Here is a 26,274-nt window from a genome sequence, read left to right on the forward strand (position 1 = left end):
TCCCAACACAAGTCTGGTAAGAGTGAGGTAAGACAGGAACAATCACGAAATGGTTGAGAAATGGCGGATACTGTAACAATTGAATAGGACACTTACACAGACAGGACGGATAGGACACTTACACAGACAGGACGGATAGGACACTTACATAGACAGGACGGATAGGACACTTATACAGACAGGAGGGATAGGACACTTATACAGACAGGACGGATAGGACACTTATACAGATAGAACATTCCCAACATTCCCAACAGCGGAGAGTTGTGCTCCGAGGAGCACTTTTTCTAGTTGTATTTGTTTACACATCATTATATACTTAAACCCTCAATACTTAGTAAACTTGACCTTTGGCTCTGTACTTGGCATGCTCTTTTTGTCCCTGAACACCAAACCTATTTGCCGAAAACAGTCGATCACACCGTGCCGCAGCAGATCTGATAGTTTAGTTACGGCAAATGTTCCCCACAGAATAGGGACGCTATAGGGTTAAAGTGGTCAATGTAAAAAGAAAACAAATCCTATCACACAAAGACTTGGTGGCCCCCCTGTAGTAACTCTGAGGACCCCCTAGGGGTCCCGGACCCCCTGTTGAAGACCCATGCTCTAGTCTAAATGATGATCCTCCACATACCGAAAGTGAACCCATGCACCTAGTATCCCCTACACAACCCACCTGTGTAATAAACACAAACACAAAAACATTTCAGTATGAGTAAAAGATTTATTTCACATTTGCAAATCATCAGTTTTGTAGGGGACTCATACTGTACAAGGACATCAAAAGTATCAGCTACAAGTATGTTAAAGAAATGGAGAAGACGGGGTCTACAGAGAGCCATAGAGATACAGTAATACACTGGTTATTCATGGATCAGTGATGCAGGTTTGAAGGGGGGAAAACACAGTGTTGTAGTTTTGTCAGATTGTCAGATTTTTGTCAGACAATACCACCCCTACCCTTCAGAGTGGGGGGGGGGGGGGGGTTGAAAGATGTTAAGGGAGAGCATACTTACAGGTGCCACAAATGTACAGTAGACAGACAATCAAGCACTGCATTCACATTTATGAAAGGCTAATACACACACACCCCCCTTGCTTTGCTGGATATGAGAAGCTTGGTTGACCTAGGTCCTAGATCAAGGTATCAGACATGAGTCAGGGAACACAGTTTGGCTTTGTGGGCTATATAACTCATTCGGACTCAGATTAGCCATTGTGTGTCCATAGAGTGTTATGTGTCCATAACACTCTATGGGCATGTTAAGAGGGATGGAGTTATTGGTGCCCCCTTACTACAATAACCTGGTGCATCTAACCTCTCAACTCCATTACAAGCAGGGGGGGGGGCAAGAGTGTGGGAGTGGGGACAATATTCGCAGAAGTGTCATAGTCACACAGGCACTTAAGAGAAATGACAAAACACCATGATTTCCATTAAGGCACAACAGAGACTACACTTAAACACACTTGTCTTTGGGACAAACAACACCATGATCTACTTGAGGGACATACTGTATACTGTATAGTGTACAACACTTCAACACAGATGGACTTACAGTACTGTGGTAACTACTGTGGTCATCAAATGTGAAGGGTTTATTTCCTTCTTGCACCTTGTGATGAAGGTGATACCCACAATTTATTGCTGACATAAAAGTAAAGTCAGCTTAATGTGGAATGTTACTAAAGATTTCAATGAATGATATTGGCTTACAGTGACAACCAATAGAGGATGTAGACACTTTTAAACAGTTCATTTTAATTGTAAGCTGTTGTTTCAGGTCGACTTTCTTGTACCAAAATGAATGCTTGACATGTGCTCTGTAAACTAAGTTGCATGTCTTGTCCACATGTGTGTCTGTCTGTGGCAGGCGGACAGATATGCCCATACAGTGTATGGACTTTACGTTACGTTGTCAGTGCAATAACCCCAGGGACACCGGGCATCTTCACGCCGTGCTTGTACTATATAAAGTTAAAACTTGTGTGTCTGTCTGTGGTGGGTGTACAAATATGCCCAAATATGGATTGGACACTTGAGCTGCCAACACAATAACCCCGCCAACGATGGACGGACTGATCAGCTCTCTTCCTCTCTCTCTCTACATATGTGTGTGTGTGTGTGTGTGTGTGTGTGTGTGTGTGTGTATATATATATATATATATGTAGAATTAGGACTCTCTAAAAGTAATGAATTAAAATGTAATTGATGCAATGTAAAACAACAGAGGAAAGTAAATATTGCCCTGTGGGTTTGGAAAGTATGGGTGGGAATACATGGTACGCTTGGTGTGTCTTCACACAAATTAACGCAGATGCGATTAGCTTCTAGTATAGGTTCTATGGTATTATACCCTGTCTGCACGTAAAATGATTGTGATGAAAAAATAAATGCATATTTCAAATATATTCAAATATAAGTTTAAAATAAAACAATGACAAATAAGGTAGTGTCAGCTAATCATAAGAAAATACATTCAAACACCTCCATTACCTTTACAAACAAGCAATCTTTTACCACACACAGCAGCTTAGTGGAGATGTAAAACCCCGGAATGCAGTTTTCATTCAAACCACTTAATGACTTAGTAATAGACAGTGGCACAGTACTATACTATTCTGACACTAGTAGACTTCAACGCTGGCTACAGCTGCTTGGCCAGAATAAATCAGCACCTAAAATCTCCAGAGGTAATTAGACATTACTGTATGTATGCGCAGACATTTTATCACACATTTTAAGCAGCTGCACATACCTTAGCACACAATTTAACACACGCACACACGCACGCACGCACGCACGCACGCACGCACGCACGCACGCACGCACGCACGCACGCACGCACGCACACACACACACACACACACACACACACACACACACACACACACACACACACACACACACACACACACACACACACAGTACAAACACATAATCATATGCAAATAATGAACGTGAAAAGTTAATTTAAACACACAGTGTGAATGCATTGGCAATGTATGTAATGTTAATGGTCGTATCAATACTTAACTTTATCAATTACTGTTTTTTTTTTTCCTTCATTGGTTTGACAATCTGAATCTCAGACTTATTTTGGTTACACTGTAATTATCATGGCGCCAGGTCTCCACTCCTCTGTCCAACGAGCATCTCTCTTTCTCCCTTTTATCAGCCTATTACTCTCTATTTCTCACTATTGTGATTAGACAGTATATAGAGTGATTATATTGTGGTGTAGTGAGCGAACTTAACAGTCTTCATCCCTTTACATGCCAGACTGTAGGGTGTGTACAGTGTAGGGTGTGTCTCAAATGACATCCTATACCTGACATAGTTCACTACTTTGTAGTGCGGGTCAGACAGTAGTGAACAGGAAGTACAAGAGTACGGTGTCCATCGAGAGTTGCCCCTTTGAGATGCAGAGGAGAGAGATGACGGCTGTGAGTGGGTGGGTGTTGTGTTTAACTCCGGGGAAGGAGCCCCTTCCGATAGACCACCAGGCTCGCTGCCGCGGCAACAGACAGGAATGTGGAGACTCCCATGAAATTGAGGAAACCTCCAACTGAAGGTAAGTTTCGCTCCCAAAAAGTAGTGACAAAGGGGAGAGCTGGGACATCCTGAAAGAGAGAGAATATAGTTCTGTACTTAAGTACAATTTTATACTTTACACTTCTAGGCTACTCACCACAACTCAGAGGCAAATATTGTACTTTTTACTCCACTACAATTATTTGAAAACTTTAGTTACAATTTACTATGTAGATTATTATTACAAAACATACAGTAGATTAAGCAATTAAACCCACCGATCTACAAGCTCACAACGTGTTGCGATGCAGTATATTTTGAGCTTGTAGATCTGCTATTTATTTTTTTAAATTGAAGATTTTGACAATTTTGGAAAACTTTTGGAAGAAAAAAAGAAAGCCAATACATTTCTCAAGTCATATTTTGAATACAGGCCTTTTACTTCCAACAGAATCTGAGTACTTCCACTCCTGCTGTTTTTAAATCAGTAATCCTTACCACAGACTCCGGCTCTGACTGCCAGATCTGGCTCTGGCTGATCTTTCCCATTGCACACAACACCTGAAAAACAACACATGTATAGAACTATGGATTTATTTTGCACATAATATGGTAATACCTTATTATTGGAAATAACTGTGCAATACATTAAGAGAAACACTCCAAATTCAGAAACAATGTAAACTATATATAAAACTAAAGAGACAAAAGAAATGTGCTGCAAGAGAAAAGGATGTAAATAAGATACTTACTGTGGTGGGATGCCTATCACATGCACTTGGGAGGGATAAAGTTCCTCCTCAGGCAATTCTACTTACTGACATCAATATTTTATATAAATCCTTATATTATATTAGGGACAGGTCAACTTTTAAAGAAGGGTACCCCTGGAGAAAATGTATGTGCCCTGATCTAAAATGCCATGACCCTCCCTTTGACTAAAAGTGATAAAAAAAAAAAAAGATTAACCCTCCCCGCCTATAGGAGTGTCACGATATATTGTCCCACGATATAGCCTATCGTGGTATTAAAATGTGACGATAGGTATTGTCATTATGTCATACTGTATCATAATATTTTTTTAAATTATTTGTATTTTCTTTATTTTTTTTGCCGGTGAAAGTTATAGTTATAGAGTTATAGAGTTCTTACTGTATGGTGTATGATACGAAATGTAAAGCTTATCATAATCACAGTAATTATTAATCATGTCTTCCATCATATTCAAGATATTTTGGAGAGAAATTAAACTTTCAATTTAAAGCACTGCAGAGGGGAGGTGTTGTGTGTCAGCTGATGCTCGTTGACGCTTGTTAATGTGACATGCGTCAAAGCAGTTATGCCAGTCTGCACTCTCAAATAGGCCTACATCTAATCTAAGATTGTTTACATGGTATTATACTGTATCTGGTATTATAGTTATTGTCTCCGCCAGGCCGAAGGCATGGTCGAGAGTATGTTTTCACTTTGTCCGTCCGTGTGTGTGTCCGTCCGTCTGTGAACACCTAACATTGGTCAAGCTTCACGTGACATCACAATATTGTAATATAAATAGGTAAGACAGAATTAATCAGGAACAGTTTTACCACCTCGCCTGGCGGAGACCTGTGCTCCGAGGAGCACATTTTCTAGTTATATTATGTTTTTGAGCTGTTGGAAATAACTAGGCTGCACTTGGTTTGTAAAGTCCAGATGACAGAAATATGAGGTTTGTGGAATTTATAGTTATGCAGTGTTATATTATATTATATTATATTAGTCATATTAGTGTCTATCTGTCCTCTGAAACAATGGGTTTATAGTTAGTGAGAACTTCACTTCTCCCTTAAGCTTGCACAAATGTATTTATTTGTGTGTACAAAGCACTTTGTAATTGTTTTTTAAAGTGCTTTATAATTGTTATTTTAAACTAAAGATGATGGCCAATGTTGATGATAACATTGACAACAGTGATGCATCATCATACATCAAATAAAAGCCTGTATTTACCTTGATGTACTCCGACTTCCAAGTAATTGACAACATTGATGCGTCATCATACATCAAATAAAAGCCTGTATTTACCTTGATGTACTAAAACCTCCCTTAAATACTTCCACAGAAATGGGAGTTAGAATTTCAAGGGAAACTGTACCGGTTTACTTGGTTGAGTCATTATTAGTAGGAAATGTGCCCATATCAATCGCATGTGCTTGCTTGTACATGTGCAATTCGAAAATGGCTCATCTTAACAATTAGGCTATCAATTATGGCCTGATGATTCTGGTTTTACTTGTGGAGCTAGGCTGGCATCTATGCACGACTGTCCATATAGATCCAAATTAATCACATGCACAGAATTACTTCAAATGATTATGAATATCCAGTTATAAATTGGTCATCGTAAACTACCTGGTGTATTTAATTCTATGAGCACCAAAAACACACTTAAAAGAGGATATCTCTGTGTTGGAAATTGGGATAATGCATCTCTCTAATATGCCTAACACCTGTTGATGTGTTGCTTAATTGTTCAACCACCATCGTTAAGACGCTGAATAGATTTGAATGGGTCGTTCACACTTGCTGTGCGTTGATGGCTTGTTAACGACCGTCATTGATTCTAATAGACCAAGGTGTTACTGGATTTGAATCCTTTGTATCAATAGAGAGGGGTCATTGACCACTGTTCTGCTGTAGGCTACTAAAAATGTATATAAAAAACTGACTATTTTATCAATTCAAAATTGCATGACCCTCGCTTGGATTCAAAGTAAAATTAGCTGACCCTCCCTTGTACTAAAATTAGATAGGCATGACCCTCCCCTATTTTCCTCCAGGGACCCCCTTCTGTAAATTTTGACTGGTCCCTTACTCATATAAATATTTCAATATTTTGTTTTGTATACATTTTAATTTGATACATATAATTGCTAGCCATCACTTCATACATAGTAGCAACAGTAATTTGAGTTATGCTATCAACTAATAAGCAATAAAATGCGAGGTGTGATACAATCAATTACACTGAGGCTACAGGCGTATACTGTCTGTACCGTAGCCATGATGTAATCACGATATACCACGACCTCTCTTAGCAAATTCTACAAATGTCACCGTTTAATGCAGAAACATGATTTCTTTAGCCTGGGATCCAGCCTGATTCACTACGTTCGGCTGATTATTTTTTCTCACTTCGCTTATCAGTCTGGCCAGCCTCCTATTTCACTCATATCTTAATGACGTAGACAAGTCAGGAATTGACTTGAGTTTACATTGGACAACACTGGTACCGCACTTCTCTAGTTGTGCATATTTTGAATTTTCAAGCATGTTACCTTTTTATATTTGCTTTGGCACGTTGTAGTAGGTTTTTTCTCTTGCAACACGTTTCCATTGTTGCATTCGCTTTTGCTTTAGCTTTCGTTTATGTCTTAACGTAAAACAATGACTTCAACCAACTTTGACTGATTCCTGTTTTGTGATAGGCCACTGACCTCTCTGGCTGCCCGCTCCCCAGCCTGAACAGCCCCCTCCATGTAGCCACTCCACTCTGTCGCAGTCTCTGTGCCTGCAAAGTACAGCTTGTCAATAGGTTCCCTCAGGACCCTGGAGATGTGGAAAAACAGAAACGGAGAGACAGAGATGAGTTATGGCTGGGGTGGACAACCATGGTTTCGTCAATATCGGGGGGCTTTTTGGTCCAAATCAAGTGTGTGTGTGTGTGTGTGTGTGTGTGTGTGTGTGTGTGTGTGTGTGTGTGTGTGTGTGTGTGTGTGTGTGTGTGTGTGTGTGAGAGAGAGTGAGTGTGTGTGTGAGTTTGACTTACTTTCCAAACTGAGTGAGAATACCTGGGGGGAAATAGGCAGTGTAGCATCCCCCAGAATACTCCTCCTCACACCAGTTCTTCTCTTCATAGTGCACAGGCTGTGGCAAAGAGATGCAGAGGGAGTGATGGGAGTCAATAGTGGCTTAACTTGTACCTGATGAATTTCAATTCTACTACAGTTATAGTAATGTTAGGCATTCATTATGCCATTAGTCTGTGCCTTAACCACATGAATATAGCAAACATTTGGCGGGAACAGTAGATCTATCAGCTCATAACACATGCTCATTGTGATGCTTTGTGAGCTTGTAGGTCGGCTATTTTTGCTAGTTGACGTTCAACAAAGTATATAGGCTTTAAGTGGTTAACTCACATGCAGCGCCTCCTCAGTGCCCAGCACTCTGGAGTAGATCTCACAGATCCTGTTCAACCTACACCACAACAGACAACGGTTAGGCTTAAACATATTCTGTAGCATACTTGTATTCATCTTGAGACACTGCGGGTCGTGTCACAAGTACACAACAGCTACCTCTCCTCTTTGGTCAGTCCACACAGCTTTCTGCATTTGCGAGCAAGGATGAAACTGAAACGAGGCCAAGAGAAACCCAAATTACTGACAAATCTGGTTATAATAACGAGGCCACACACACTTTCAGTCAGACTCTCAAACCACCCGACCAATAATTGTGTAATTTTTGTAATTTGCAGCTGCAGAGGGGATGGGAGATTCCCTTCCAAAATGTACCCCATAATACACGGCGCACTCCCATCAGGCTTTGTGTCATCCAGTGTCAGGCCAATGGGAGCACCCTCCTCCTCAATCACCATGCTACCACAGTAACCTGTTGATACAAATAGGGGTGCAACAGTTAATCAAACTATAGTAATGAATAATTATAATGATTGGCTATAAGAAAGAAAATCAATAATCAAGAATGTAATAAAAGTATCTGTTAATAATCTATCCCTATTTTGAGCATGTCAGAAAGGTTACAAAGTTAAAACGTAAAAACAAATAAATGAAATAGTGAAAAGAGCCGATCTACACTCTCACACGTGTTATCGGGGTGCATTGTGAGCTTGTACATCGGCCGTGTTTTTTCAATTACTTGATTATTTTATTTTTTAATAAAAGAATTAGAAAAATAAATAAACGAAATAAGTTATAAAAACACGGCCCCCTCATGGGTCTGATAAAATCAATAATACATTTCTAAATATTGAATGAAGCAACTGAAAAACTGTCTAGGGTGCACACAAAAGAAGACCCCATAGCCCCATAGCTGTAACTGTTTTAATGTGAAATACTCCTTTAAGTGGTTAATCAATTCATTGATATATTAAAAATAATAAATATATCTAAAAAACACGCATCTCGATTATTCAGTTAATTTAAAAAAATATCGATAGAATAATCGCTAAGAAAAGAATCGATAGTTGTAGCCCTAGATGCAAACGCACAGAGAGAGACAGAGACTCAATTCTATGTTGTTTCCCAGCTCAGTGACAGGTGCATGTGATTTATACTGTCAACTCGCTTTTCTCTCTTGCCATCCTTACCTTTCTTCCTCCAGAAGTTCTCTCGGTAGTACACCATGCATTTGATGACAGAACCCATGGGGACACGGTGGATCAACTGGTTCCTGAGAGGGGGCAACTCAGGCTTAAAGTGTATCTTCAGGTTCAGACCGGGAGGCGTGGCCACAATCACATACTTTGCCTGAGAAAGACACGCACACGCACACACGCGCGCACACACACACACACACACACACACACACACACACACACACACACACACACACACACACACACACACACACACACACACACACACACACACACACACACACACACACACACAGACACACACACACAGTGCAGGATGGAGAGTGAGTCAAATATAGTTACGGTACATGGAACAGACTTTCAGGTGGCCCCTAGATGGCAGCACAGAGCAAAGCTGGTATCAGCATCTGTTTTAGATGATTGGAATGGATGGGATTGGGGAAGGGTCAGAGTGAGATCATAATACCCCTTTACCTGTGTAGACTCAACATATACTTACAAGGCCTCTGAACCAATATTTATGCATCTTTCTCTTTCTTTGGCTTTCTTTCATGTTACTTTATGCCTAAACATTTTTTAATTCTTTAAGTAGTCTACATAAAACCTGATTATTCAGAAGGGAATGGGGTGTTTGAGAGTAGAAGGCCGAGCAAAGATAATCCAGCAGGCTATAATTTGTGCTGTGGTCACTCACCATGTAAGTTTGTTTGTCAACTGTCTCCACCACCACTATGTCTCCAGTCTGGTCAATTCTGTACACTGGGGAGTCCAGTTTGACTTCATCACCCAGCTCTTTGGCCATGTACTCACTGATCTGGTTGGAGCCGCCAACAAATTTCCTTTCCTGCAGGAACACAGAAAGAAATGGTGTCACTGGCTAGATACTGAGGCTACAATGAACACATTTTCAACTTTTGTTGTATCCCTGCTCCCTCCATTCTACGGGCAATTCTACTGGCATTTCTACTGAAGCAAAACACATGGGTTGTGCAAATTGTAATACTAATTACCATAGTAGGAGCTTCAGCCAAACCACATACTTTTGTCAGACAAAGTTGTCTCCACAGGCTCGATCTTGACCATGGAAAATGTCCCACTCACATAAAATGTAGATTTATGAGACAGGACTGCAGGGTGTGCTAAGTCACTCTGTGCCTTATAAGAAATGCTTTAGCCTCACTATAAAGTAACCGCTTGTTTGATTGATGATGGTGTTGTCAGTGACCTTAGTCTAGCCTTTTTTCTCCTTGACAAACTTCTTGAATACTATGGCTAAAATGGAATATTGTCAACAGGGAGGGTGGTCAAGGCGGGGGTTGTATACTTACTGTAACTTTGCATGATATAAGATATTGTCCATTATCTTTATCCGTTGCTTCTGTGCTCGAGGAACCAGAAGTAGTGATTCTACTAGAAACATGCCTCATAATCACACAGAATCAGCACAGAAATGAAAGGTAACAGCAGATTCTGTCCATACTATATCTATCTATCTATCTATCCATCTATCCATCTATCCATCTATCCGTCTATCTGTCAATCTGTCTGTCTGTGTGTGTGTGTGTGTGTGTGTGTGTGTGTGTGTGTGTGTGTGTGTGTGTGTGTGTGTGTGTGTGTGTGCGTGCGTGCGTGCGTGCGTGCGTGCGTGCGTGCGTGCGTGCGTGCGTGCGGGAAATGACCTTTAATTTGTTTGGTCTATAAGTAGTAGTACTGAATGACAAAATGGGTGCATGAGAGACGCACCGTGAGAGAGAAGAGAGGGTTGAGAGAGGGATTAGAACTTGCCAAGTTAAACTGAGTAAAATTAGAATATGACCTTTTTCACATTGTACAAGTACAGTATACTTAAAAATGTTCTCTCCATGATCACAAACACATTGTGGGCATTCTGCTATAACACGTTGGCTGCCTTTAGGTCAAGAAAAAAAAAAAACCTTCATCAAAATTGTCTACAGACTGGGTTATATAGGCCAGGGCAATGCTATGTTTATCTTTCTGGCTCAAAGACAAGACCTTTTTTCTTTGTGCAAAGACGTTTTTACTATTGAGTTTAGTTAGAAATGAAAGGTTTCCTAGTTAGAGCTGAATGCTGTGTGTGGATACCATCTAAACATATTCACAAGCATTACCAAGGTTTGAACTGAACTGAACAAATTAACATAATTCACGTCAGATAGTCTAAACAACCTCTATAATCTAAACCATCTCAGCTCGGTGGAACCATAGAGGTATAATATAACTAGAGGGCGGATTGCCCCGCCCCCAGCTATCATTTCAATGAATGTGCTCAGTGGTGTTTTGAAGCACCCGGAAGTAAGCATAGGAACCAATATAGAACCAATATGAACCAATGGAATGGATCCATTGGTCGTGACGCGTCGTGAGCATGCGCACAAAACGGGAGACGCATGCGCAGTAGCATTTAAGTGCATTCTCAGATTTGACCACCAGGCTTGGCCGCTTCACTGTTGTACCGTAGTTCTGGGGGCTTGGGTGGAACACATTGAGCATGTGTGTGCATGGCATGCATGTCTTCTATTTGAAACAGGGAGTTCTATCTGACAGGAAATGACAATGGAGCCCACGACAACATCCTCTAATTACCCAAACACGTTCCTCTGTGGCCATAGCAACAGGGCCACTCAGCCGTACAAAATCAGGGAACAGACTGGTCTCTCCCAGGACTCCAAGAAAACGGCTTTGTGATTGTAGTAATTACGTTGAGCTGATCTGGAGCAACTAAGGACAGGGATCAGTGTTAGTTTGGGGACTGGGGGCAGTCTCTCAGTAATGCTCATTATAGACCGACCATTATTTGTCTTTCTTTCGGCATCAGCAAATATACAGCTGATGTTTCTTGATTGTTAACCACCTGCCATCCCTATTTTGGCCATGTAATTATTGGTGAACATTTTCAAAGTTTTCAAAAGTTTTCAATGATATCAGATCCGCAAGCTCACAACGAGTCACAATGCAACACACTGTGAGCTTGTAGATCGACTTTTAAAGAGAAACAAGACCAGGAGACCTGGTTCTGCCAGACCCGGAATAAGTACTAAGATCAGAGCACTACGTCACGGCTAAGCCGGACTTCACATGACGTGTCAGACTGTGTATGCCCATGTATGAACGAAAGGGGGACAGACTTTATGGCTGGGGCCTAAGGACAAAGGGGGCATGCCCATGTATGGAGAAAACAGGTACAAAGCCTCATCTTTTTGCCAGACCCAAGGGGTCTGGCAAAAAGAACTAGAGCCCTCACACCTACGTCGCACAGCTAATCCGACTGATATGCCCATATATGGAGATATCTGTATCTGTCAGTCCATGTCCCTTTTATGCCCATATATGGAGCTCTCTTTATCTGTCAGTCCTTGTCCCTTTTATGCCCATATATGGAGATCCCTGATGTCATCAGTATATGCCCATATATGGGCATGCCCCCTTTTGTGCCCATATATGGAGCTGAGTGATTTGTTTGCGCCTGATGGCATGATGACACATTGAGATTAGACAACACATTCCATATTTGGGCGTATCTGCATTGGGAACTCCTTATATGGTTATGGCTGAGTCATGGTGACATGAATGTACCGTCAGAGGTCTGCCTGCCGGCAAATTTTTATCTATCCAAAAGTTATTCGTGTTTATTATAAGTTAACTGTTCTCAAAAAGAAACTAACATCTAACATCAAAATCAACATTTTTCAATATGTTTTTGAAAAAATATCAGTTAAAACATTGGAAATCGGTGGTCTAGTGCTCTCCAAAATCGGAAATGGCATCGGAACCAAAGATCTGGCTTTGGGCCGTCTCTAATGCTTATCCTACTACTGTGAGTAAATTAATGAATGTGTTTGTGGTCTGTACATATGGTCAAGAAGAACAGAAAACACGGGAAAAAAACTCATGTAGACATGCACCCCTTGCCAACACATAATAAATAAATACACACGTATTTATTATAAGCCTGCATACATACAGCAAGCATACGGACCCACCTGTCCTCCATTAGTGGTGGAGAAGATCCTCATGGTGCCTCCACACTGTTTGACGTACCAGAGGAACCAGAGAGCAGACACCTCATGAGGTTCAGAGGTCACGTTCACGTTGAGAAACGACTTGGCGAAGCGACGGGTCGTACTGGGAGGCAGTGAAGAGGGTGGACGAAGAGTTACAACACTCTATCTGTAATACCCATCAGCAACACCATAACACGTACACAGTTGTGTATACATTACTTTATGTATTACGTCGCTGTTGGGTGGAAACCTAGTATGTGCCATTGCCATTTGCCAGTATGACCATTACTTTGCAAGACACTCTTGTACGACAAAGTAGGGCATTCATTTACAAAAATACATATCAAGTTGAAATATGGAGATACAGGGTTTCTGCCCGACAACAACGATATGTGCCACAGATGAGTATGTCCATGTATTCTGATGTATTTTGATGTACCCAGTTAATTCAAATAAGAAGCAGACTGAGATTGGTGACGTCAGGGTGCCACGCGCTACCTGGTCCACAGTAGTTTGTCGAAGAGCTGTTGCATGGTCATCCTGTCCCACTCCTCAGCATGGGGGGCCCTCCATGGGGCCTCTCTAGGGATCTACAAAACAAAGAGAAAATGAGGCTGAAAGTTTGTGTGCGTGTCCCCACAAGGAAAAGATCATTTTTTTTATGACAAAATGTCTTTAGAGCTAGATACGTTATGAAAGAATTCTAGTTGGGATTAGAGTGGCATGGAAGTTTTCCATGACCGCATAAATAAACCCTGTAATGATATGCCCTTTAACTCCCACAGGCTTATTTTCAAAAAGGAAAATAGTCCACACATTTGTTACCTCCAGGCTGGATTATTGCAATTTCTTACAATTAGGCAGCCCCAGCAAATCTCTAAAGACTCCCCAGCTGTTCCACAATGCTGTTGTGCATGTGCTGACAAGAACTACTGTAGGAAAATAGTTCATATTTCTTTCATATTACTGTAGCTTCTCTGCACTGGCTCCCTGTAAAATCCAGAATATAATTTGAAAGTCGTCTAATGGTCAGGCACCATCATGTCTTAAAGAGCTCATTGTGTCCTATTAGCTCACTAGAACTCTGTGCTCCAAGAATGCAGGCTTATTTGTGGTTCCAAGAATACAAAAACATGGAGCTAACAGACAAGTTGTTTGATAGATTTATTTTTGAAAGTTATCAATCAAGCTTGGCCCAATATAGTATGCTCACTTTTAAAAGAAAGGAAAGATGGGCTGCGTTGTCATCAGCCCACTCGTTACTACAATGCAGGAGCAAGTAAGTATGTTGACCGACCAAGGCATCCCTGCCTGCATCATACAGTATGCTGGTCAGAACCTGCCCTGATATTTGTGGCAAATTACAACATTTTTTTAATTCTACAAAATGACACTTATAGCCAGAGACTTCATGAAAAGTTGGTTTTGACGAACCCACAAAGACAGTAAGACAAAGATGTGTAGGCATGTGTGTGTGTGTGTGTGTGTGTGTGTGTGTGTGTGTGTGTGTGTGTGTGTGTGTGTGTGTGTGTGTGTGAGAAAAAGAGAGAGAGAGAATAGCTAGTTGATGATGAGTCTTTCCTTACCTCCTCGCCCATCTCATCCATCGTTCTAAACAAGTTGTTGAAGTCCATCAGGGCAAAGGGGTTCCACATGGGAGGGAAGGAGCCTTTGAAAGGGTAAGACTTTCCCTGTAGGAAGCACACCACCATCATCATCATCATCATCATCATCACCATCATCATCACCATCATCATCATCATCATCATCGTCGTCATCATCATCATTGTCACCACAACCACCGTTCAGGATATGTTGTCAGAGTAAGAAGCATTTACAATCATGTCGCCAAAATCGCTATGAAAGTATTTTTTCATTATTCCAAAATGGTCACCTTGGGGCTGTGTCTATTTTTTCCACACAGACTAGATCAGGCGTAATGCCCAAAATGATATGCCTTCAAACCCATTAATACTACATAGATATAGTTTTAACCGACTACTGCTGAGTCAGAATGAATATTGAATGACTTTATTGACTTTCAAAATAGGCCTGCGGTCTGATTCTCTCTTCAAATAAAGTAGGGACACTGCTTTCTGGTAATGGCAGTTGCTTAATGTTTTACAGTTGATCAAAGACAACCGATAACTGCACACACAGCAAGTCTGGGTGTACAAATGTTCACAACCCACGCCTCATTCATTCACACTTGAACTCAGATAACAGATTTACAGATGTATTTATATTTATAGTACATATAAAGTGAGGTGAGCAGGATTGAAATGGGGTCATGGTGCAATTTCTGCAGTGTTCTTATGGATCTCACAGATAGGTAGAGATGGACCATCTTACACGACAGAGTCCCTGCTACACTGCCCAGTTCTGTTCATGGCTATAGAGCAATAGGTCTGTTGCCATGGTGATGCATGCAATTGAAGTGTATACAAGGAGAGGAGGGAGGGGGGGGCATGACAGCATCTGTTATGACATTGCCAGTGAGTAGCAGGTCAACCTTACACTAATTGAACTGGCATTTCTAGAAGAGATATAACTGGTATATCTATACAGTAAAGAAAACCATCTATATTAACAATCTCTTTTAATAGTCTCACCCCCCCCCCCCCAAACACACACACATCCCATTTGTTGATTCCCTAACCATATCACAATATTCATTATGCTGACTCATTGTGTAACGACTGTAAAATGGTCATTAATATAACACACTAATGCTAACAGTTGCAAAAATGGAGTGGTAGTAACCAACATTAGGCAGTTATCTGAAAATGGCAGATAATCAGAAGAGAAGGAAATTAACAACGATAAGGTATACAATATAGCACATTATATAGGTGTAATGACACTGGCATTCATAATGCTGTCCAGTCATCCATCACGCAGGTCGCTGCTCTAGTTTGTTCTGGTTTAGGTGGAGAGGCAAGCCATACCTTTGTGTGTTTAGCAACTTGAACCCCAGTTTTCTATTCTATTCATATTCTATTCTGGAGGGTCACAATGCATCGCAACGCAACGTGTTATGAGCTTGAGCTTGTCTGCTATTTTTGGCAAAGAGATTTATTTAGGCACAGAGATTTGGTGAAGAGGGAAAAAAGAACACAAAGTAAAGACTTCATACAGGCTCAGCCCTGGACTAAACAGAGTCACTGGATTCATTTGAAGATCAGGATGGGGAATTAAGAATTCACAATCTCAAAAAAAGACAGACGTTTAAAAACTGTATTGACAGGGAAGAGGCACAGGAGAAAATGGTAAAATCAACTGGGACAGTTTGGGCGGTGCATGTGTGGCCTCAGGGCAAATCATATTTCTGAGGGACAAAAGGTCAACTGATGCAATAAAATGTCTGCTGTGAGAAGGGTTCTTTGCTAACCTGAGGATACTTGGACCACACAACTTATAAGCAAAACCACTTTCAAAAATCCTGTGGAGTGTGGACATGTTTAACTACATGACATCCGTACGGTTGCCAAGTCAGCCATGCCGCAACCTCTGCCAATCTTTCTCAATCTCTGATAAACACATCCAGTATTAATCAATGACTTTCTCCATTCCTGATAGCGAATTAATAAATTCAGTGCTGAGAGGGCTGGAGCTGCCTGTTAGGACAGTGGTTTGCTGATAAGGGAAACCAGGGCTGGCCTTTTGGATTACAATCTGCTATAGAAAAGCTGATTAGCCATGTGGCTTGCTTGTATGCTAACTCTAATTACACAATGCCTTATCACACGTGTGGGCCCTTAAGGCTGCTACACACTGTACGACTTTTAAAGTGGTCGGGGGGGTCATCAGATCATATATCGTTGTGGTTTTCACACTATCCGATTGATCGCCGACAAGGGATCACACACTGCAAGAGTTCACTAGGATGTGATCCAGACCCGATTCATATATACATACATATGTTTTTATTCCAATTCATTTTAACCGACGTCTCACGAAAACGTGCAAGGCTCCCGTGTGCAATGGAATGCAATTCAGAAGCAGTTTTTCCATGTCCGCTCAGCGACTTTGGGCTTGTTTTGTGAAATGTGTGTGAAATGAAATGCAGGGGTCAAGCTATTTAAGTGCACACTTCAGCCTCTACAATTCCAGTTCACAGATAGAATGTCTTCGTGCCACATGTGGGGATTAGCACTGTTGTTAGAAAGTTAATTCACAGACTAAGGCCTATCTTGATTTTATTCATCTGAGTAAGGTTTTGGCTAATCCAAAGCTACTTAAAACTCTAAATACACACAAGTTATACTCCAATATCACAATAAAACACGGGCTCATTAAGGAAACACAAATCAGTGTAGTGAATTGTAGTTACAGGTTATAGTTTGCCACAACATACTGTTAGAAAAGGACATCAAAGGCTGCCATAAGAAATGGTGGAGAAATGAATGATTGAATGCTGTTGTTTGACTAGAGTTCATGCTGCTTACTCAACTTGCACTTTGCACTCTGGATAAGTGTCTTCAGATCTAAAACAAATAAATTGTGGATATTTTGATGATGAAATTGGTTGGTGGCAGTCTCTCTGTAAGTATCTATGTAATGTGTTTCTAATGTGTTCTTGCTAAACTAAAACTATACTAACTTCACATCACACAAAGGATGCTAAATATAGGCCTGTGAAGGTCATCATCAGACCAGATTTTGATCAAGCCAACCGAATGACAGTGAAATGATTAAAATAGAAACCAAGTGCTTTAGTGATTTCCAAAATGAAATTCATTCATCAGTTTTGACCTACTTTTGGCACTGAGCAGTGTGCGGCGGGGGGGGGGGGGGGGGGGTATAAATAGCATCTATGATATTGTAGGTGTGTTCTATAGCTAAAAGCCTCTCAACATAGGATTCCAATTTGGGGTTGATTGGATGTTGCATTCATGATATATGGTGTTTTCTGTAAGAAATAGGCCCCTCCCACTAATTTTGGAAGCCAATTAGTAGTAGCCTAGTATACTACTGTATAGCCACCATAAGGTCGATTTGAAAAATTTGGGGTGGAGTGTCTTCCTTGGTCTACGAAACATTTGACGCACACGCACACACACACACACACACACACACACACAGAAACATGAACGTGCACACACACAGACGGGGGCAAAATCATAATGTCCACCTCCCGGTCCCGGCCTTCCAGCCTGGCAGAGATAATACCCCAATACACAAACATACACTACACAAACAAAATACACACACATACACATGAACAGATACATACACATTAGATGCACACAAAAAATACTGTACACGCAATTACATACTGACAATCAGACACTGATAAAGGTGGGCAGCTTTTGATGAGGCACACTGCCATGGAAACCAGCCAGTAAGCTACAAGGGAAGCATGTTAGTGTGTATTTGTGTGTATGTGTATGTGTCTTTGCTGGGATTTGAGAGATATTAAGTAACCAGGGGTGCACTGGTCGCTTCACGGGACACCATGGCGTTCCACTTCCACCAGTTGTTTTTTTGCAGGATCATGCACACGCACAATCGCACATGCACCGGCGAGCACTTGCGTGCCCACAGGCATGCGTTCCCATACTATGGTCACACACTGCTACTACTGTAGTACCCAATGCCACTGTTGTAGCCTAGCACGCAGATGAGTTGTTGGTGGGGTAGTTACTTAAGAAAATAGCATTTCATGCACCCAACAGCACCACACTACATGACATCATACACTCCCCATACTAAGGACCGCAATGAAAACAAGCTGTAAGCTTTTTTGCGTTGTCCTTTTGATTTATGGTGTGTCAGATGTATGTTACATGTGACATATGATTTTATTGATAAAGATATCAATCAATCAATCAATAGCCAGCATTAAGCACTTCACACCCCATCAGATGCGCAACCCAACCCCTCTGTTCTCTCCATTCAGTAGAATGTGTTGGTGCCAGATCAAACACGTTTCAAAAGCCATAGTCAGGATAGGCTAATCTGATCAGCATCGCACTGACACACACTCAAAATAACAATGCAAAACTAGCTAGAATTGCATATAAAACCATGCATCTTCATTTTTGTTTTTCCACCATCACCTCATTATGCGTTCTATTATCCTACCTTTCTTTCTAAGCTTCTATAAATCTGCATTCCTTGGAAAAGGAAAATGCCAAAAACTAAACAAAAAACTAAAATGAATCAAACATAAATATAAATCAATATTTCATAATGCTGGTCAGAGCGTGTCTGTGTGCATCCGCACGCATGCATGTGTGTGCGTGTATGTATGTGACGTCATTAAAATAGCCTCCCCCTAGTTAAAAATGTACCTAGCCAACTCACAGTACACTGTGCTTGCTGTCCCATCAAGTCCATTGCCAAAACAAATATTTTTGCTGCTTTAACAGTTCGTTCGCAGCATCAGCTTCCCTGCGGGTGGCATTTCAGTGTACTGCGGAAGTAGGTCAAGTCAGTAGCACACTGATGTTAGAGTGCAGAGCACTGAGTGGAGAGCACTGACCGCAGAGCATTGACTGCAGCACTTAACCCTCCCCATGAAGTTGAGGCTAGCCTGACTGCTTCATGTCCACGATCAAAGGTGATTCAAAGGCAAAGCACAGAAAAGGCAGAACATTTATACAACTAGATTCTGACAAGTCCCGGAAAAGACGTGCTGTGATTGGCCAGTAGTCACTTTGAGTGGCAGTTGGGGAAAACGCTCACCCCAAAACAAGATTTACGATTCTGTGCCTATTGGTACAAAACTCGGACGGTGCTGAGTCGGCTCAAGCAAAATTCGCAACGTTCAGCACAACGACTCGCTCGTTTTATCTCGCTCGGCGGTGCCTCTCGTGGCTCAAGGTCACTTCAGACGGCACACCTCCGTCACGGTCCAAAACTACACTTTTTCGGCAAAACAATGGTCTGCAGTTGTCGGAAAAATCTCGAGAATGAAATCTCGTCTAGTGAGACTTCCGGTGGGGCACATTCAAGACAATCACGTTGCATAGTGTTCTGTCACTATGAACGTCAGATGCACGCATGCAAGCACGCACTCAAGCACGCAGGCACACACACACACACACATATAATAGCCATTATACAGCCACTCAACCTACCTTAATACTGTATACTAGATTTAGTATTGTAGTTTATTTTTTGTACATGTATGGCTCAAAGGAATGTGTGTATTTTGTCTGCATGTACAATATTAATACCCCACAGTAGCACAAACACAAAACAATCCACATCTGACGTGTGTTATAGTTCATAGTCTAAGACTAGACTTGTTTGTGCAAGTTCTGTGAAATACAGTTAGGAAGCAACCTAAAGTATAATAAAGTAAGTACATTTTGCCCTTCACTCATGTACACATACACACACACACACACACACACACACACACACACACACACACACACACACACACACACACACACACACACACCCACCCCCACACACACACACACACACACACACACACACACACACACACACACACACACACACACACACACACACACACACACAGAAACATGAACGTGCACACATACAGACACAGGAAACAGCTGGCGCCACTAACCAGCCCAGTGATTTACAGTGGGAGCAGGTTGGCTAGGGTACATGGCAGCAACAGTAAGGAAATTGAATCAGGTGCCTGTGTAAAGGACAGTGGTTCGCCCACCCTAATAAGATATGGAGGGAAGAAAAAGAGCCATAAAGAAAGATCTTCTTGTTGCCCTCCTGTTCCCTTTCCCTCTCCTCTCAACCACTCAGAAGAGGAGAAACAACATTAGACAAGCTTCCCCCAGGCAAAGATTGACATCTCCAGTTGCTAGCACCCTGTGCTAATGCTGTGGAAAAGGGGGAGGGGAGGGTAAGACTGGTGAAGAGGCATACTATAGTCAGCCACTGTCGTGTCCATACTATACAGAGAACTACAATCATGGAAAGATATGTGCTGATGAGTTTCACTTGGTATCTTGTCCTCTTGTAAGCTTTACTGAGGTGATCAGAGCAGTGGGAGTGCCTCCTTTTTTAATTGAACTTAATGGGTACATTTGCTGATGAAGCAGGTATCATTTCTACCAACAGTTAATTTTAGAATTCAAACTATTACTGACTTATAATGTATGCTTGGAGAAAATGTATTGGAGAGTCAACAATTTGGGCATTTAGCTGTCACTCTTATCCAGAGCGACTTACAAAGTGCAAAGTCAGGGTGAGCGCCATAAACCCGAATTAACCAACACCAAGGGGTCGAGGACTTAGAGTGCTAAGAAAACAAGTACAGTATGTGTCACAGAGTAACAGATACAGGCATTTCATGCTCTTGCAGTAGCTACAGTAACATGCTGGATACATGAATAATTTGTTCATAACTAAAGGTTTTACATGTAGTATTAAAATACTATCATTCAGAGTTTAAGGAGTCAGGCATGGTTGATAAATTCATATGTCCTTCCTAGCATGCAGGTGAGCATAAAAGACCCTAACATGTGTATTTCCTGAACATGGCCATGATGACAAGCAGCCAGTTCAGGAAGCTGTGTGTTATCTGCAGAAGATAGTCAGTAGTGACGAGTACGCAACGCCCAAGGCTCAGGGATCTGTCAAGGTCTGACATATGAGTCATTATTCATTGGTATTGGCTTTGGGAAAGGCAAAATCACTTTAAAAATCACAAGGAGGTTGCCCTGTTATGTCATGTGCAACCGACAAAGGAGATGGTCAAATGTTGCATATCATCCAAAACGACGTACTCACATTAACGTAATGCAGAAGGTTCTCCTGCTCATTGACCTTGTAGGTCTGGACGCCATACTCTTTGGCCAATCGGAGGATGCGGTTCTGTGTGGGCCCGATATAGGCCCCGCCCAGATCGACCCACTTTGTCTGTTTATTCTGCATCAAAACATAGCCAGGACAGAAAACAAAAATACAACATAAAAATGTGTGTCTTATAGAAAGCTGGAAAATAATAGTGTAGAGTTCTGGACAAAGGAACACAGCAACTGCTTTATGAATACAATGGCTGCTGGCTGTTACCTTTACAGTGAAGGTCCGTCCACCAACCCGATCCCTAGCCTCCAGAACTACAGGATTCAGCCCTTTGGCCTTCAACAGCTTGGCTGCACTCAAACCTGCAGACAGAGAATCAGATGCGAATTACAACAGTATATTTGTCACATACTGTATATTGTTATATATTCTTTCTTTCTTTTTTTCTTTATTTCCCTCTATCTTTCTTTCTGTGACCTTGCCTTGATTTGTCTTCAGGGCTCCCGGCTGAGCAAAGGAAAATGGGGGATTAAAAGACAAAAGATGGAGACGTTTTCTTTCATTGTGTGCTTATTTTAGGCTATGTCCTTTGTGTTAGCCTGGTGGTGCTGAGCTTGTGATAGAATAGAAGTGTAACATGGCCAAAATAATACTAAACTACTGGCTAACAAGATTGGGGAAGATTGAAGTAATGTGTGGGAGAGATGAGATGAAATGAATGGGAGGGAGTATGCAGTGTAGACTGCAGTACTCTCAGGCACGAGAGGCACACAAGCAGACCAGCTGACCTGCTTATCATGTGAGGAGAGAGAGAGCAATGCAAAGTCTAGGCCAGGGCTTTCACATCTTCACTGACTGACTGAAAGACTGGTGGTCTGACATATTGTCCACACACTGACTTCAGGCAATCCCTTCTTAACTTTAATTCAATAAGACGCTACACAAACACACACCACTGTGTGTGCAACCCGACCCGCACCTGCACTACACACGCGCATACGCACGTGCACGCACACGCACACGCGCACACGCACACACACACACACACACACACACACACACACACACACACACACACACACACACACGAGATTAGCATCGTAAGAGTGGTTCTGTTTTTTGTCAGTCCAGAAGTCATTCAAGAGCCCCCTTCAGTGTGCCAAAATGAGACAGAGGGAGGGCTGTTTACGTATCAGTATACTGCTTACAGCACGCACACCATGTTGTTTATAATAAATTTGTCTCCAAAGACCAACCGTGGAACAATTTGAAACACAAACAGAACACAGCGGTCATTTGTAGGAAAGATGGCACAGATGGCAAAAAATAGTGAGGGTGAGAGAGAGAGAGAAGCCAAAGAAAAGAAAGGCACAGTATTCTCCTCCACACTTGGAGCTACTCTCTCTCTCAACAGGAGCTCACATCTGTACAAATGTTTTCGCATTCTGCTTCCCCGCTGGTACCCCTGTCCCCCACCACCACCCATTTTCTCCCCTTGCAGATGAAGTCTGGCAGGATTGATATTAGTTTAAGCTCACATTGTCATGTATTACCCAACTTTAGCCGTCCCCTCATGTACAAACACACCCACCCCACCAGGTTCTGGAGAAAGCATTAGGTCCTGGTCAGGAGGCCCCCGCACATCTTCTCCCTCACTAAATTGATGCTATTAGTTGTGCGCAACTCAAAGGTCAGACTCTCTGTCGTCCGACACAAAAGCCTGCTTTCAACTGTCTCCATCTCCTGTTTATGCCCGACAGCACTCACCTTGGAACAAACAAACAAAGTGACTGCACACTGGGATGTAGCTTTGATCAAAGACACTGATTATATAGAGGTATCATTTTGCTTAAAGCAAACATAATTTAATATGACAAAGGGTGAATTTGAAGCAATTGCCAGTTCAAAGGATGCAGAGGCCTTCCTTTGTTGTTTGCCTCCATTTCGTCCCTATCACAAGATGAGGGGAAGTATGAGGTACATGCCTAAGTCAAACATCGGGTAAAATCAGCATGCAGAGACTGTTTCAGTTCCAAAGTTGAGCTGAGGTGAACTGGCAGAGGGAATTGCTATTCAGTTCAGCTCAGTCTACACTGACTCAAAGAAGATAAATCACAGAGACAGTTTGGCTGGGGCATGCGAGTGTTAATTATTATTATCTATTTATTTTTATCAAGGGAGGCTCATAAACAAAGTGGATTGGAGCTAAAGTTCAGAGAGTAATATGAAAGTATTGGACTGTGCCCGTGGTAACTACATTTGTCATATTTAATGTTAGAATATCGGAAGAAAAACGGATCATCACTGACAGAAACATTACCAGTACCTGTTAAATGTACAGACAGTTCCTTCAAGAAAGAAACTAAAGAAAGAACACTGGGGGAAAGAAAAATCTGTAGGATTTACAGTATATCATCTGTACCACAGCAGGCCCCCTCAGTTTGGCCTCAGTAGTTTCTACAGATATTGGTAATTGGTAAACACCAATACATTATTTTATGCAACAAACAGCTTATTTATAATAATTAAATTAATCCTTTCCGTGGACTTAAAATCCTTGTTTCATTTGATGGCCATCTGGAATACCTGTTTGTGTGGGTTGAGACTAAGACGAAGTGTGCTGTGTAGATCTCAGTTGAGATTGATACTGTTCCTCCCCTGAAGGCATTACCACAGTATGAGGAAAAGGTCAACCATCCTCTTGTTGCAACTGTGCATGGTCAAAGACCTATTCTGGACAAATGCGGATGTTCATCCTCCTCTCTCCTCACTCACTCCTTCTCCATGTCCTTTTCCACCGCCCATTTACAACAACCATCCATCCAAATTCCTTGAAATCACTTGTTCTCACCATCCCAGCTGTTCTTCTCTTTCTCCTTTATTTCTCTCCTGATACCCCCCAAAAGCACCCCCACGGTCCCCATCGCTGCTTCTCTCCAACGCAGCACCTTGGGGCTGTGGTTGACCTAATTCAATTGTGTTGTTTCTCTGAGATATTTGAAAATAGGAGAAAAGAAAACAGATTGCCCCGTCTGCATCTTCTTCACACACACACACGCACATGCGCACACACGCGCATACGCACGCACGCACGCACGCACGCACGCACGCACGCACGCACGCACGCACGCACACACACACACACACACACACACGCGCACACAATCCTGACATCCTGTGCCTTTTGGTGTTTTGTGTTCATTACTAGAAAATACAGATAGGGAGGACAATCACAACAGTGATGTTGTTTCCCTGACAACAGTAATTGCTAAGATGCAGTCACTTGGCAGGGAGTCTGAGACCAACTGTGCGTGTGCATTTGTGAGTATGTGTGCCAGATATACGTGTACGTATGTTTGTGTGCATCAGGACTCAAGACACAGCATGTGCTCTTTGTTTTCAGATTTAAATTTCTTCAGTGTGAAAAGGCAGATAATCTCTACTAGAGCCTGTGCCTATAGTGACATTTGGCATTACCGCAGTTAATCTCAGACCACAAACATTAATTATTATTGATCTGGAATTCCCCACCTATTTTCAATATCCTCAAAAAGAAACACAATTTCATTTTACAGCTATGGCAATTGTCTAACGCCTATGAGAGAGAGTCTAACCAATAAATAAAGCAGTTTACAACCGGAATATTTTCCCCCTGTGCATGTATTGTATTGGACGCATTATATAACAAATGGCAGTGTATCAAGAAAAGATTAAATACAGTGCAGAGAATGAAAATTGTTTTTAAATGTTCAATGTTCTAAAAAGGATTCAATGTTTGAAACTATTGTTACTGCATTATTCTTGTTCTTTTTATAATGTCTGAACACACCAAGACTAATTCCAAATCAACTGTAAATTGGTTTTGGCAATACATTATTGAATAATAACATTATATGAATATGGGAGTGTTGTAACTCTCTCTCTCTCCCAACAGTAAGTGTAGACATAGGAGATTTTTTTTAACACTGACCTATCTAAGTGTTGTGATACAAGCCATCTACTACCTGTCTCCCCACTGTCAACCATCATTCCCTGTTCTTCAATCTCTGACTTACATCATCCATTTTTCCAATCTGTCTCTCACTGGTTTCACTCCTGTGTCTCTTTTACCCTTGAATGCCTTATTGTTCATACTTAACAACAGGTACCCAACTCAGCAGCCAGGTGAGATGTGACTTGCATCTTTAGCTGTGTCGATCAGCATGTGGGGAATGCCGTCACTCTTGGCTAGTCGTTCAAACAACACCCACAAATCACGCCTGCTACACCAGCACTTTTGAGACAAAATAATCTTTTGACATTCACACATTTACATTTCCCCTGCCATCTAACTCAACTCACCACCAGAAGGTGATCATTTGACAGTTCAGCCCCTCTCTCCACCCGAGCGTCCAAAACATGGGGCCTCAAATCAGATGATACAATTACAAAATCGATCATTGACCTTCAGCCTAGGTTGCTCTGGTACCATGTACACTTTAGGGATGTTCGATATTGACTTTTGTACCGATAACCGATATACCGATATTGTCCAACTCCTAATTTCCGATACCGATATCAACCGATACCGATATATGCGGCTTTTTCA

General features: G+C 41.7%; 1 protein-coding gene across 2 annotated transcripts in view; it reads right to left on the bottom strand.

The window, feature by feature from the left end:
- Positions 1–761: 761 nt before the first annotated feature.
- Positions 762–26,274, bottom strand: part of mao (monoamine oxidase) — a 32,255-nt gene continuing 6,742 nt past the window's right edge. The window contains exons 2-15 of one of the 2 annotated variants that reach the window (XM_084084654.1): positions 21,954–22,048; positions 21,672–21,809; positions 14,525–14,629; positions 13,437–13,528; positions 12,918–13,059; positions 9,611–9,760; positions 8,908–9,067; positions 8,093–8,189; positions 7,877–7,930; positions 7,718–7,775; positions 7,345–7,442; positions 7,013–7,124; positions 4,035–4,097; positions 762–3,625 (exon numbers count right to left, since the gene is read on the bottom strand). In XM_084084654.1, the coding sequence (XP_083940780.1) occupies positions 3,470–3,625; positions 4,035–4,097; positions 7,013–7,124; positions 7,345–7,442; positions 7,718–7,775; positions 7,877–7,930; positions 8,093–8,189; positions 8,908–9,067; positions 9,611–9,760; positions 12,918–13,059; positions 13,437–13,528; positions 14,525–14,629; positions 21,672–21,809; positions 21,954–22,048 (1,520 nt within the window). In that variant the 3' untranslated portion in view covers positions 762–3,469. The remainder of the gene's footprint in view (positions 3,626–4,034; positions 4,098–7,012; positions 7,125–7,344; positions 7,443–7,717; positions 7,776–7,876; positions 7,931–8,092; positions 8,190–8,907; positions 9,068–9,610; positions 9,761–12,917; positions 13,060–13,436; positions 13,529–14,524; positions 14,630–21,671; positions 21,810–21,953; positions 22,049–26,274) is intronic. The other variant, XM_084084655.1, reaches the window with a different exon arrangement.

The sequence above is a fragment of the Gymnoscopelus microlampas genome, assembly GCF_963454915.1.
Source record: "Gymnoscopelus microlampas genome assembly, chromosome: 17".
Lineage (NCBI taxonomy): Eukaryota > Metazoa > Chordata > Actinopteri > Myctophiformes > Myctophidae > Gymnoscopelus > Gymnoscopelus microlampas.